At 40.0% G+C, this 15,486-nt stretch overlaps 1 protein-coding gene across 2 annotated transcripts; it reads left to right on the top strand.

The window, feature by feature from the left end:
- Nucleotides 1-2,391: 2,391 nt before the first annotated feature.
- Nucleotides 2,392-15,251, top strand: LOC117264772 (copine-3-like). Of its 2 annotated transcripts, XM_033638997.2 has the most exons (17): nucleotides 2,392-2,531; nucleotides 3,144-3,292; nucleotides 5,209-5,388; nucleotides 5,894-5,968; nucleotides 6,053-6,124; nucleotides 6,209-6,289; nucleotides 7,864-7,953; nucleotides 8,859-8,957; nucleotides 9,480-9,566; nucleotides 9,696-9,755; nucleotides 9,883-10,016; nucleotides 10,209-10,263; nucleotides 10,408-10,459; nucleotides 10,626-10,759; nucleotides 11,545-11,781; nucleotides 12,104-12,216; nucleotides 13,711-15,251. In XM_033638997.2, exons 2-16 carry the CDS (start codon nucleotides 3,161-3,163, stop codon nucleotides 12,212-12,214), a joined length of 1,599 nt encoding a protein of 532 aa, XP_033494888.1. In that variant the 5' UTR covers nucleotides 2,392-2,531; nucleotides 3,144-3,160; the 3' UTR covers nucleotides 12,215-12,216; nucleotides 13,711-15,251. The 2 variants fall into 2 exon arrangements, with proteins under 2 accessions (XP_033494888.1, XP_033494886.1); XM_033638995.2 differs by lacking the exon at nucleotides 12,104-12,216.
- Nucleotides 15,252-15,486: the final 235 nt, after the last annotated feature.

Raw genomic sequence — 15,486 nt, forward strand, 5'->3', positions numbered from 1 at the left:
TATTTGTGAAACCTTGGTTACTCCTTTCAGTATGATACATGTGGTGCGTCCCTTACATGTAGCAGTCCTTCAGGAGTCTCCTGGCTGCCTTGGTGCTGGTTGGAAATGCTTGTTGAAGTCAAGAAGAGTATTTAAAAATAATGGTTAACTGTCATTTAGTAATCAGAAATGGCCATAAAATTGTCATGTGTCAAGTACAATCAAGGGTATGAATGAACATGCTAACGCTAACAGGATGTGTATTATTAATGTAAACTTTGCTGTCAAACAAGATAAAGCCCTGCAACATATTGCCAGAAACAGTTTATAAAGACAAGCTTAACAATCATAAACAAAATCCACAACCAGATAAACATGAAGGCCATTTAGATTAAGGAAAAATAAAGGATAAGTATAAAAAAATAAGGAGATAAATTAACAAATAAATGTGTTTCTTATACAAAGATATTGGCTCAACACAGACAAAGTGACAATGGGGGACTATTGGTGACACTACAATATGTTTCTAATATTCATACAAAGTCAGGTCCAACATTTGAGAAATACACTATTTTGTCCAGTTCTCAATAAAACTATCCTGGGTTTTCAATAAAAGTAATTCTCTGCATTACATAAATCAAGTCAAGACATTCATCAACACTAGGTACTGTAAAACTTAAAGTAATATCCTGGGCTATTATTTGCATATATCACTGAAATCAACAGGCCTATATTTGGGACAGGTCTTTAATTCCTTTCGCACAAACTGTTGCTCAGCAAAAATCAGGAAATATAATCAAGTTGTTTATTTAAACCAGTATCAGTATTACTTGTTTAAATATTAAGCATCAGATAATATAGCAGTTATGAATCACTCATTTAATCTAGCTCCGTGAGACAGAGCGTCAGGGAAAGAGTGAGTTACCACACTCATTTTACAGCACCCAGCTTAGCAATACCACTTTATCCTGTTAAATCAATACTCACAACATGGATTGATTTTTATAAAAACACCTTTTTGATTCTTTTGATCTGAGGACCCTTATGGACTAAACGAGTATGAATAATTTACAGGGTTATCAAGTACTGGAAACATATTTTGAGGTTTTACACAACCAAAGAACTGCAAAAAATGGACTGCTTGAGACAGGTATTTATTTGTCCAAATGTGTAGCTACACCGGGCTAGTATGTATTTTTCAGCGATTTCTGTGGATTTCTTATAGGCCACTAACTGTATTTTTTTATTTATTTTTTACAATTCAAGTTTTTATTGGTTTGAAAGGCTTGGTAAATGGCATACATATATTATCTTCCAAGCATACAAAAATACAAGGCACATATTTTTTATTATATGGAGGTGGACTCCAGCACATGAATAAAAATTAACAAATAAGTCTAGAAGGAAAGAGAAGGAAACAAACTAACAAACAATAATATGTCACACATATGTCCGCATACATCACTCTACATGGTCACATAATCACAGAGAAAGTTCATAATTATGTAGGCTTATATTCCATTTCGATATGGAACCATAACCGGCCCCATATCAAAATGGAATATAAACCTACGTAATTATGGATAGTATTTTTAAGATACTTATCCTTCCATTGAAGTTTCTCTAGTCTAATCAGGCACAGTAGTTTATTTTTACAGCTAAATCGTGTGTTTTTTCCCCCCTTTATTTTAAACTTTGCATTAACAGTTTTAACACAATGCATTCAGTGGTCAGTACATTCAGTTTGTATACAAAGTGGTAAGTAATGACCAAAAAAATACAATTATAATGAGTTAAGTGAGCACAAACTTCAGTAATATAATTGTATAAAATAGACACAAGTATGAACACACACATGAACACACACAGGGGCTTTCCTAATTAGTTATAAAGTTGCTCAATTTGCATAAATCAATAGTTTTGGTTTGTTTTTATCACATATTTTTAAGTATGTTATTATTTTAAGACAGGAGGACATACACGAGGGTAATATCTTTAAGTATTTTATTTTTTGAATATGAAATTTAGTTAAAATATTATAAAAATAAATGAATTATATATTATTAATTCTTGGAGAAATTTTAATTAAAGAATATTATTTACACATCAAGTTCTTTGAGTCTGGGTCAATTTATAGTCATCCACCCAACTACTTCTACTTCCGGTGAGCCCTTCAAAATAAAACTTTCAAAAAAGACAGATGCAGTTACGCCGAGTTATACACTGTAACCCCTGGAGGAGGAACCTTAATTACTGTACACTATACTACACGGTGTGTACCACAGACTGTAGGTTTTACAGTTGTACTTTTTACAGTCATGACAAAAACTAACTCCTTGAGCGTCAAGCCAGATATAACAGTTTGCGACTTCCGGTGAAGAAATTCAACAGAAGCAGGAGGGCTTCTTGGTGGGCGTAATTTTTTTCGTGTGGGCAGAGCTCAAAGAGCAGAGCCTCAAAAGGCGACACCACCCTTTGAAGCTGTTAACGTACGATAATCTTGTGCTATTATCGCCACCCGACAAAGTGTTTTCTACGTGAGACGTTCAAAGGTACGTCTGAATTTAAATAACAGTCTAATTGTTAGCGTATGTTGACGGTGTTAGCCAACTAGTTTATTCATTTAGCATCTACTAGCCCAGTTAGCTTGTTAGCTTTAGCTGTTGTGCTTTCACTTAAAGCAACCCTGTCAGCTTTTATCCTTCCCATCGGCTAGACTTAATGGGTGTTTAAGTTATTGTGTCATAGTTTCCATGAGCCTCAGTTCAATACACCGTGTGTGAGTGAGGCTCCACAGTGTTGTGTGTAACTTAGTTGTTTGAAGCTAGCTTAACGTTAACTCTTAATTAGATGTTTGTGGCGTAACGTAAACGTTGGGTGTGTAATTTAAAGTCACTGCGGCACCAGCTCGTCAATGTTAACTTATGTGTTTAACATGCTGTAACTTACCTTTTAAGCAAGTAACATCAGCTTATAAACGTTTGTATTCGCAGAAATGTATGTCCATCTTTTAACGCTAACAAATCTTAGCTAGCATCTTAGCAATTTAAGCTACATCTTGTTATATCATGTTTGTGCGTGAATAAGCATGTAAATATATTTCATAGTAGTCTCCCTCTCTGTGTGTGTTTCTAAGTCCCTCCCTACCTGTGTTGCTTCCCCAGCTCGGTGCCTTTCAGACATGGCTGCCCAGTGTGTAACTAAGGTGGAGCTGACTGTGTCCTGTGAGAATCTGCTGGATAAGGACATCGGCTCCAAGTCCGACCCTCTGTGTGTCCTGTTAATGAGCAGCGCTGATTCCCAGTGGTATGAGGTCAGAAGGATGTCTGGATCTGGATTCATTTATTATATTACAGATTTACAGCTGCTGTTAGTGGGGACTGGTGTGAAGCTGCTAAGATGTTACTGATTTTAAGTTTAGTTTAGTTTTCCAATTGTCAAACACACTGTAGTCAGTCAGTATTACTAAAATAACATTTATTTTGATATGCAAAAATGCACTCCTGAGAAACCACCCCTGACCTGAGATAATACGATATATCTCAGATAATATGGGATATACAGAAGGGTGATAAATTAAAGGAAAAACAACAAGGTGTTTGGTCATCACATGCTGCTGCAGTCTGGCATTGATTCCAGAAATCTCTGGAACTCCACTGGGTGATTTGATGATGGTGGTGCAGAGTGTTGATGTAGGCAGAAAGCATTTTTGCAGGTTGCAAAACACAAGGCACACTGCACTGCTTTTTTTAAAATTTTAATTGAATGCCACTGGCAAAAAAAGAAAAGCTTGCTGCCTCTTTACCTAACTCTCCCATGTAATCAATCTGCCGTTTTATTTTATTTCATTTAATTTATTTCACAGTGCAGTGGTTAGCACTGTCGCCTCACAGCAAGAGGGTTCCTAGTTCGAACCCAGGGTGGGGGAGCCCTTCTATGCAGAGTTTGCATGTTCTCCCTGTGTCAGTGTGGGTTTCCTCCAGGTACTCCAGCTTCCTCCCACAGTCCAAAGACATGCAGGTTAACTGGTGACTCTAAATTGCCCGTAGGTGTGAATGTGAGCGTGAATGGTTGTCTGTCTCTATGTGTCAGCCCTGTGATAGTCTGGTGACCTGTCCAGGGTGTACCTCACCTCTTGGCCAATGTCAGCTGGGATAGGGGGTTAAAGGAAACGAATGAATATGAGGCAAAGGGTACTTGCTGTAGCTCTGGTTGAGGGTGAGAGGCTGTCAGTGAATAGTTTGTTGGTCACAGGGAAACAGAGATCTGTGTGGGTATATGAGACCCTAAAAAAGAGGGTGGATCATGGGGAGTACCACCAGTTGGTCCAGGAGCCTCTTCGCCTCCATGATGTCTTTTTAAAGGCATATTTTAGGTTCCCTCGGGGAGCAGTTTGACAGCCTGCTGTCTGTCGTCGAGCCATGTAGCTCTGGGTATCCAGCAACTGCTGCCACCAGTTTCTCCTCCATTGTTTACCAACTGTAAACTTGTTGTTGTGACCACCACAGAAGGCCTGCCTCTCAAATCATCTGATTGGACAGTGGGAAAAAACAGGATGAAAAAAGAGTTGGTGTGGGGCATTTTTCAGCTCTGAGTTAAAGTTTTTCAAGTCGAGGAGTTCAGAGTGCTCCTGCAAAAATGCCAGGCGTCAAAGTGCAGAAATGCGAGGCATCTAGCAACACAAAAGCAGCAAGCAAAGAGCATCATTGTCATTTAAAATCAATGTGATTAGGGCCTAAGTGTGCCTTGGCATTGATGCCACAATTCTCTTGAACTCTACTGGAGGGATGAACACCACCGCACAGTGCTGCCTAAGGCATCGGTCCAAAATCCCCTGTAGATGTTCAGTTGGGTTGAGATCTACATCATAGCATGATTCACATCATTTTCATACTTATTATCAAACCATATAACAACCCCTTGTGCCCTATGAATGGAGGCTCTGTCATCCCACTCATTTATTCTGTTTTTTTCCTTTCATTTGTCACCCATCTGTATGAAATGACACATTTTACCAAGGTGGGGCAGTTATGTCATCAGTTAATCGTTAACCCCCAAATGGAAAAGTCAGTGTTGTGTCAAGCAGCAGTCGCATCATCTGCACTTCCTGTTTTGTCAGCGCATGTGTGCCAATACGTTCTCCTTTTTATATCTTGGTCTGATGTTGTGGATCTCCTGAAATGTGTGCATGTTGCAAAAATCACAAAGCAATCCAACCTTTCCCAACAGGTGGCACGCACAGAGAAAGTCCAGAATTGCCTCAGCCCAAAGTTTGCAAAAAAGTTTGTCATCGACTACTACTTTGAAATAGTGCAGAAACTGAAGTTTGGGATTTATGACATCGACAACAAAACTATTGACCTGAGTGACGATGACTTCCTGGGGCAACTGGAGTGCACCTTGGGCCAGGTAAGGCTTTCCATTCTTCTTATGGAAGTACACAAACAAGTGTTCATGATCCATGTTTGTAAATTGTCATATTTTAGCTTCTAAAGCTGATAAATAAATCCACTTGTGAGTGTTGGCTTTATGGTGTGCTGAATGTTTCAGTTCCACACTAAGTTTCAGTGAACAGAGTTTATAAATTTATGGTTCCCAGTTCTGAGCAGTAAAAAGATTCATGACAGTCTAGTGAGTCAGACAGGTGCAGCAGTGATAGACACATCATGTGGTGTAATAACATACCATTGTTATAGCTCTACAGTTAACATCTCTGATAAGCAGTTGCTGTGTAGGCTCTCTCTCAGTGTAATCTGACCCCAGACGTTTATTCTGCCTGGTTGTTTTGGATACTGTTTGCCTCGTGGCGTGGAGGCTGCTGAGGTGTGCTCATCCACTACGCTGCAGGAGGAGCTTATTCATTCTGCTGCTTTAACTGCAGCTTTTTCATCTTTGCTTTTGTCCTTTCTTTAAGGTTGTGTCGAGTAAAAAACTGACCCGGCCTCTTGTCTTGAAGAACAAGACCCCTGCAGGGAAAGGGACCATCACAGTGAGTGGTGGAAAGAGCTAGAAAGAAATGTTGCAGTGTTGTTGTTTTTTTCTTGTCGTTAATTTCCTCTCTATTCTGCTGTAGATCAGTGCGGAAGAAATAAGCGATAACAGGGTGGCAAATTTTGAAGTTGAAGCAAGGAAGCTAGATAACAAGGTATGGGTATTACATGCTGTTATTCAGTTTAAATATTCAGGAGCATTTTACATATCGGTGTTTCATTTCTTTATTCATCCACAGGATTTCTTCGGGAAGTCCGACCCTTACCTGGAATTCTACAAGCAGACAGCGACTGGATGGCAGCTGGCTCACAGGACTGAGGTAAACACCAATGACAGCGCTGATTCTGACTGTATAACTGCTGTGGAAAGAAAGCTACAATTTTTGAACAAGTGTTGTAACATAACCCTTAATTTATTTCCTGTCATAACCTGTAGTCTGTTTTCCCTAGAAGGGGACAATAAAACTGTTGGGAGATGAACAGTAGTGTTAAATGAGCTCATGTTACCTTATTTTATTGGTTTTCCCCTCATATCTGTTTGTGTGAAAAGACGATGTCTGAGCTGTGTTACACTGCAGCCTTTGCAATAACATGCATATTGGGCAAAAGAAACATCTGTCGAAGCAAAGAGTCGTAAGTGCCCCTCACAAGAGCAGATTCTGTAACCCTCTTCCTGCGCTCTCACTAAACAGCTGCACTGACATACCACTGGGACCAATTATTTTTTTAAAAGCAAATGTAAAATCTGTTGTTATTGAAAATGAAGGAGCAGACAAATCACATTTATGGGTGTGATCGAATCAGAGAACAGCTAATCAAATGAATTATTTTTAAACCATATTTGCACAAAGCAGTAACTTCAGTGTTTTATTAGGCAGGCGGTCACACTGAGCCTGACAGCAGCCTGCAACACAGCAGCCACAGATTCTCAGCGCATATTAGCTTTCCTCCTAAAATCTCCTTATCTAACTTGCAAACATTAATACTTGCCCTGTCCCGCATCTTAGCTTGTTAGACGAAGAACCAGACAAACATTTGCCATAGTAAAGTGCACAGCTCATACCAGCTGATCCCCTCTAAAGCTACAGTTGGTAACTTTTATGAAAATAACTTTTTGTCATATTTTCTGAAACAACCACACAAGACATAGTCTATGAAAAAATGTATGTCCCTCCTCCTCTTCTTACTGCTTCTAAAGGCATTCGCTAGAATCCAGTGTGGCACAGCAGCAACAACCAATCGGACAAAGTCTGTAATAATTTCGCTTTATTGTGAATGAGATGATACGGCACACCCCTATATTTTAGTGTAGTGTTGTACTGTACTAGCTGTAAAATAAGAGTTTGTAACCTGGCTGTCATGTTGGAAATAGTTGATCAAAGTACCAGGCACTGCCCAATCTGACCAACTTTCTCATTTTACAGCTGAACACTACACTAAAGTATGTTTCTGAGATCATAAGAAGAAGAATCTTGATTCATATTTGATCAGTGCTGTCTAGTTTGACAGTTTGACTACAGTTCATGAGCACTGATTGACATGATTGACAGCTGTGTCAGAGACTCCATGGCTCTTTTTTGTCTTCATTTACATGCGGTAAGACAAAGCCCTGCAAGGCAGAAGAATGATTTTTGTCACAGATTATCTGTCTCATTTAGTGCTATAGTGACAGTTTCAGGAAAATACGAAAAAAGTTATTTATTTAAATAAAAGTTACCATCTACAGGTTTAATGATAATTAAATGCCATTACATCTGAACATGTTGAGATTATTTTTGTCTGGAAAGGAGGATAACTAAATGTCATTCCATTTTGACTTTAAGAATCTGCACAAGCTCCATACACATTTGTTCTTGATGTCTGCACTTGTATAATCTATTAATTCTGTCCTCAGGTGGTGAACAACAACTTGAATCCAACATGGAAGCCCTTCCGGATCCCCCTGCAGTCTCTCTGTGGAGGAGACATGGAGAAGCCTATAAAGGTACCCTAAATTCCTTCTCTCACCTTAATTACTTGCGCTTGTGGAATGTGTTTCTTTAAGCTGCCCCTTGCAGCTGTAACTGCCCTGATCGTTTGGGTTCAGTGGCACTTTGTATTTTCATGGTCGTGACATAATACAACTTTTCTTAAAGGTGTAGTTTTCAAATCAAAATTGTTGGCTTGAACAAATATATCAAAACATGACTGTAGTGTTTTTAGTACTAGCTTGATGATGTATATTTTTTTAACCTCTGAAGCGAACATGTCAGGAAGGAAGCGGTTTTCAACCATACAGTTCAAGTGAGTTGCCCAGTGCGTTGCAGTGTTTGTCTTTTCTCATCTTATCATCACTTAATGGGTGAAGTGTGTGAATGGAGTAGATGGAGGGGGGATACACAGCGCCACATGAGTAAGGTCTGCGCCCTCCAAGTTTCCTTCATTCAACTAGATCCTGTCATAGAGCACATTCGTCTGAAACTGCACATTTCTGTGCAGTTGTTCTTCGTCATTTTACTGTCAGCTTCTGTCGAGAACACTGGTATTACAAAGAGTCGTGTTTGGAGTCTCACTTTTGCATGTTTTTGTTTCTTCTGTTCTTTACATCTCCTGTTTTTTAATAAACTTAAAGGGTCAGTTCATGCAAATTACAGAGAAACCTTTTATCACTGCTCTCTGAGATTTACTTGCTCAGATTTTTAGGATCTGCCTCCAGCCCAGTACAGTGGAGGTGAAGGGTTTTAAATTGTTCCAGTAACTTTGGATAACATGATCTTGCTGTGAGCAGTGCTTTATATTTTTTCTAGATTTGGTGAACGAACCCTTTAGTTGTAATGTTTTTTTCTCTGTGTGAACGAGTGAACAGTTTTCTTGTTTGTCACATCACTGTGTGTTTACGCCTGTTTCCAGGTTGAGTGTTACGACTATGACAACGATGGCTCGCATGATCTTATTGGAACCTTTGAGACCACAATGACACGCCTCCAACAAGCATCACGAACATCTCCGGTATGTGTGTGTGTTTTTACTGTTGTTTGTCTCAACCAACTTAAAGCTAAATGGACTTCACTTACATAATGGTATTCTAGTCTGCCGACCACTCATAGCGCTTTGTTTTTTACACTACATGTCACATTCACCCATTTACACACACAGTCACACACTGGCGGCCGAGGCTTCCTCACATGGTGCCACCTGCTACTCAGTAACCATTCACATGCGCTCACACACTGATAAAACACCTATCAAGGGCAATTTGGGGTTCAGTATATTGCCTAAGGATACTTCAGCGTGCAGAGGAGCTGGCGATTGAACTGTCCATCTTCTGATTAGTGGACGACCGGCTCTACTCTACTTTTATTATGTGTTATTGTAACTGTATTATATTTGGGTGATTGTAAAAACCCACTGATAATTGTGATTTAGTCTACGTAACAGCACAGATTAGTTCCAAGCAACCTTTAAGTTCCCATGCACTGCTTTAGTTTTTATGATCTTGACATTCACACTGCTGTTGTGTTTTGCCCTCAGGCAGAGTTTGAATGTATCAACAGTAAAAAGAAACAGAAGAAGAAAGGCTACAAGAACTCTGGCGTTGTGAGCGTGAAGCTGTGCCAGGTACAGTACTATTGTCTTTGTTTGTTTGTTTTTATATGTTGAATGTGTTCACTTTGTGTGATTAATCCTTGGATTTAAGCAGCAGATGCTTCAGTACTCTTCTATAAAACAGATGTGTTTATCTTTTAGGTGGTGAAGGAGTATTCCTTCCTGGATTATATAATGGGAGGCTGTCAAATCAACTTCACTGTAAGTTTTGGTTCTCGCTATTAATGCCTCTTTTTAGTCATTTGTATTCTTGGGTTATTAATGAGGCTGATGATATCTGTATCTGTTTTCATGCATTGTCTGCATGTCTCCCTGAATGCTTTGGCAGGTGGCTATTGACTTCACAGGATCCAACGGGGATCCCAGGACTCCTCAGTCTCTGCATTACATAAGTCCTCAGGGCGTCAACGAGTACCTCACTGCTATCTGGTCCGTCGGCAATGTCATCCAGGACTATGACAGGTATGTATGACACAGTGTAGTGCATTCAGAACTTCATATACAGTATACATTTTTAGAGGCCTGATGACAGAAGCATGAATGAAACGGTCATGGTGAAAGTATGAACATATTGGCAATACTGCATTTCTTTGTGCAAGCTATGGATAATAGTTCACTTACATACTAATGTTTTTCCTTCCTGTTCCTGTGTAGTGATAAGATGTTTCCTGCCTTTGGCTTCGGAGCCCAAATCCCTCCCTCATGGCAGGTAAGACTTACATTTAAATGTGAAACTACAAATGCATGCAAAGGACAAGACTGCTGTTTGCATGTAGTTTGAATCATACTGAGAGTTGATGCCGTAGTTTGGGACAGGAACTGATACCTGCTGGGATTGTGTTTTGTTAAACAGGTTTCCCATGAGTTTCCTCTTAATTTCAACCCATCAAATCCATTTTGTACAGGTAGGTTTACAAATTATTTCACTGTTCATTTAGACAGATTTTCAGATGTTAGTAGCGCTCAGTTTGCAATGTGTTGATACAAGTGCGATCGTAACTGTGCCTGTGTGTGTGTGTGTGTGTGTGTGTGTGTGTGTGTGTGTGTGTGTGTGTGTGCGTGCGTGCGTAGGCATTGAAGGTGTGGTGGAGGCCTACAGGGTGTGTCTGCCCCAGGTCAAACTCTACGGTCCCACCAACTTCTCCCCTATCATCAACCACGTGGCCTGCTTTGCAAAGCAAGCTCTCCAGCAGACCACCGCATCAGTGAGTATTTATCTGTGACTGTAGGCTCTCAGAGTAATTCATCAACCATTACTTAATTACAAAAGCAGACAGTTTGCACTCCCTCCAGCTCACCAGAATTAGTATTTTGGCTAAAACAGTTCTGTGTAAAAAAGTTCAGATGTGGTTTTTAACCTTGCACTGCTGCTGCCTGTTGCACAAGTTGTTTTCACTTGCAGCACACATTTGGCCTCATTGGGCAGGGTGGAAATAAAAGCCTGTCAGTACTCATTTCCTACTTGTTAATGCATAATTTTGGCAATGGACCAAGATGATTTGATAAAAGCTTGAACCAGAGCAACAGGAGTTTTAGAAAAATACTGCCATGATTGCCTGTTCAGGCTATTTTCAGATGCCAGGCACATAGTTAAAAGATTGGTGTGCCCAGGAGAAACACTACCTCGAGTTGTAAACTTGACAGCTGGATAATCTCTTGATGGTAGGTCTAATTAACTTCTTAAGTGAAGAGTAATGCCAATGCTCAGAACAGTTATGTTTATAATATGAACTCTGGTGGTGTGAATCAACTTGCATCCCATATATTTAATTGCTCTAATAGCAACTGAGTAACGCCCATTGACCGCAGCAGTTTATAAAGAAGGCTTTAATGAATTTGAGGGGGAAAACTAACAAAGATGGACTTAATTAGAAATCTAGTACACTATGATCGTGTCAGACTACAATTCAAGATGCATTTGAGACCTCATCAAACAGCTCAGCCGTTTACTAATGGATCTACTACCTCTGTTGTTGCTGTCTCCCTGAAGCAATACTTTGTTCTGCTGATCATCACTGACGGAGTGATCACAGACATGGATGACACACGCAGCGCCATCGTCAACGCCTCTCGTCTGCCCATGTCGATCATCATTGTCGGAGTAGGAGGGGCAGACTTCACTGCCATGGAGTTCCTGGATGGAGACGATGGACGTCTGCGCTCTCAGACTGGCGAGGCCGCCATGCGGGACATCGTGCAGTTTGTGCCATTCAGGCAGTTCCAAAATGTAAGTCAGTGGAAACATTAAACGTCTCTTAAGTTATTGGTTGATTTTTATAACATATGAATGGTGTTTTCTGTGATTTCAGCTGATTTTTTTAAAAAAAAAATCGAGCTCATTGCTTTAAGAACTGCATGCGTTTCAAGCTTTTTTCTAAGCACTTCACTGCTTCAGCTCATTTTCAGTTGGCTTCAAAACAACAAATCCAAACATAATATACTAGTGTCCCCATCTAATACCAGTATACATGCCCACTCCCAGGGATTCCCAGCCCATCAACCTAGATCTCACCTAGCTGTGTGTGCGTTGTGTATTTATCTCTTTTCAGGCACCCATCCAGGCTCTTGCCCAAAGTGTATTGGCCGAGTTACCTCAGCAAGTGGCCTCCTTCTTCACTTTATTCAAACTGAAGCCTCCCCAGGATCCCAATCCTTCTTAGGGGTATCCTGAATATTTCAGTCATAAAACCCACTACTATCCTAACCTTTGCTTGGCCAACATGACTAACTGCCTCGCTCAATCACGGCATCAGTCATAGCATGTAGTGATATCCATCCTCCCAATGTCTTCCTTTCAACTTTTCCAACCCTGTTTTGCCAAAGATCCATCATCAGTGCTGAGTGAAGAGAGAAAGTACAATAAATTCTGTTGTACTTTCTGTCTCAGGATCTGAAGCACTGGTGTCTGATCTCTTAAACATACTCTTGTTTACGTTAAAGGGAAACTCCTCTCTAGATCACTAAATCAAAGCAGTTGGTGATACAGTTTTCAGTGTTAGGATTATTTTCTTGTTGTCTTTGGCATTTCACAAATTTGGATTGTTATCTAGCCAAATATGAACGACATAATGTCAAGATCATTGCAGCACAACTACACAGTCAAAACATTGTTGGTATGGGCCGTTTGTTGACAAAATGTTGCATGCCACAATGAGCACAAGCTCAACAGCAGCTTGTACAGGTTCATCTGCTGTTCTTTAACACACCACAGTCAATCTTTGGTCAGCAAATTGTGACCGCTTGAATTTTAAGACCCTGACACACCAAGCCGACAGTCGGCCGTCCGTCAATGTTGGGCCATCAATGAGCATTTGCAGCACTTTTCGCTGCAGTGTGACTGACACTGTTGGCTGTCGTTAGCGCGAGTTTGCTTTTTTCACACCCATTCAACGCGGTGATACAGTGTTGGCAATTGCGGAGCCCATCAGTGAATGAAATCACTGATTGGTAGCTCAGCTCAGCGCACGAGAAGAGAAATGGAAGTGAGGAAAGTAAACAAAGAGCTAAAGAGGAAGTGAGACCAAAACAAACGTGTTGCATGAGGTAAGAATAATTTTTTTTAGCCACTGAACTCATGAGCGGAAACGCTGTGTGATGGTTCTTGTAATGGTTCACTGTCACACAATAAATATGCTTTGTTATTTCAACAATGGATTAAACGAAGTAGTGTCAAAACTTCCGGTTCTCCTTTTTGTATGACGATTACAGAAGACCACTGTCTGCTGCGACAGTTATTTCCTCTCACTCAAGCACAGAACATACAAGCTGCTTGGCTGTCGGTTAAAGTGTGTTCTTGTGTAACTTTTTGGCCAAGACATAGGTGATGTGAGGCAACACAGCAGAGGGCTTTCATTGCCTCTAGATCTCTTAAGTTGGTTTGGTGTGTCTGATGATGTAATTGCTGTTGATGTCACAGTTGTTGCTTACTCAGTCTATAAAGTATAAGCAGCCCCTCTGGAGGTTACAAGGAAAAAAAGAGGCATTGTGACAAACTCCCAACATAAAGTGAAAAGCAAAGATTGTTGAAGTATAAAAGGGTGGAACTTTCCCTTAAACTGTCTTCCTCTGCATGACTTCCTGCTTCTCATTCATACTCTCGTCATTGATTGAATCAGTTTTGCACTTTCCTTTCATAACTCTTCCTCTCCCACTTCAGGGTCCTCCAGAAGCACTGGCAAAGAGTGTGCTGGCAGAAGTACCAGCCCAGCTGGTGGACTTTTTCACTACCATGAAGCTGAATCCACCCAAATCTATTCCTGCACCAAACCCTGCAGAGACCATCTGATACTGCAGGGAAGAAACCAGACATACACCAACATCATCTCCTGCAGATATAAAGCAGATCCCAGCTTAATCTCATCACACCATTACCAGATGTTCTTTGTTCACTTTTCTAACTCAATTCTTTTTTTCCCCAGTAGCTTAAGGAAACACCAGCACATAGCTTTGCCAAAGACGACCACCCAAACCACACACAAAACATCGCACATTCACTTTATTGACCAACTAGTGTTTCAAAGTATCAAAAATTGATCTAGCTTTTGTTAGATATTAAAATCCACATGTTAATTTTAGCCATTAATCAGTGCTACTGCATTGTAGAAACAGAAAACAAACATAATCATTCCATCATTTTTTAAAGAACTGCGCAGGGAATTGCACTTTTATTTTTTTATAAGAATTCATTGTTTCTGTAGCACTCATTAACACAGGTTACCATTTCAGAAACACATTGCATTGGGTGTTAACCAACCTGCTGCTGTTTTTTAATGCATCAGAAGAGTTTATTTGTATGCCTGTTTGATGGCTCCAGCGTCAAGTTACACTAGTTATGCCTCAATAAACGCATGGGAAACTGGTATATCAAGTATATCACATAGGTTATGTGTTTATACACCTCCCCTTATACAAGATGTTTACACCCTCAGCGAAACAGCTGCAACACTATGAGCAGCATTATAGTTACATACATGTAGCCAAGTCGCTTTGTAGTTACAGAGAACACGTCAGCGTTAATGTTAACTGTTGCATATACTTCCCTACGCACTCACCTATAATAACACCATGTATTCAAAGACTTAGATTTAGTTATTCTACTCCATGAAATGCCAAACTGTGTAGGTTACAAACCTTTTCAAACCCACAGCTCTGTATACCTTCAGTATGAATCTGAAATATTGTGGTAACAACTAGAAAGTCGTCTAATTGTAGACGTGGTTGCTTTTTGCCAGTCTCATCGCTTATGTGTGTGTACATTTACTGTGGTCTACCATAATGCCAATTAGATTTGCTGACTTATACTTCCACATTAAGACACCGTTGATAGTTCCCTAGTCTTGTGCTAACAAGCACAAGACTAAGGAAGTGTATTGTCACCATGATATGACCAGTTTGGCTTAATCTAGGTTTCATATCCATTTCATAAACTGGCCTCCATATATGTATCAGTATTAAACATGCTGTCACCTTAGAAACTAGATGCAGTGCTGGTAATTGAAATCTATGCATATTTACTGAAAGTGTGTCTATTTCTGTTGTGTTCTCATTGTTTTTACATGTTTGTACATTGAAAGCTTTAAACATGTGTCTGATGTATCATGTTGTAGCTTCAATCCTCTAATAGAAATTAGTAACATGCCTTAAGTGTAAACATACAAAAGGTAGATTAAGCTTGCTAATAAAACACCTCTTATTCAATATAAATTGAACAGAACGTTTATTCACAGCATATACACTCATTGGTGTTTATTAGGTACACCTGTTCAACTGCTCTTTAACGGAAATAGCTAATCAGCCAATCACGAGGCAGCAACTCTGTGCATTTAGGCATGTAGACATGGTTAAGACGACCTGCTGAAGTTCAAACTTAGCATAGGAATGAGGAAGAAAGGTGATTTAAGTGACTTTGAACGTGGCATGGTTGTTGGTGCCA

The sequence above is a fragment of the Epinephelus lanceolatus genome, chromosome 20, assembly GCF_041903045.1.
Source record: "Epinephelus lanceolatus isolate andai-2023 chromosome 20, ASM4190304v1, whole genome shotgun sequence".
NCBI lineage: Eukaryota > Metazoa > Chordata > Actinopteri > Perciformes > Serranidae > Epinephelus > Epinephelus lanceolatus.

Excerpts from the sequence above, each read along its gene's own strand:
- LOC117264772 (XM_033638995.2), top strand. The coding sequence starts at position 3,161 with ATGGCTGCCCAGTGTGTAACTAAGGTGGAGCTGACTGTGTCCTGTGAG. Across the intron at positions 8,958-9,479 it reads AAGCATCACGAACATCTCCG|GCAGAGTTTGAATGTATCAA; the intron begins GTATGTGTGTGT and ends TTTTGCCCTCAG. Across the intron at positions 9,567-9,695 it reads TGAGCGTGAAGCTGTGCCAG|GTGGTGAAGGAGTATTCCTT; the intron begins GTACAGTACTAT and ends TTTATCTTTTAG.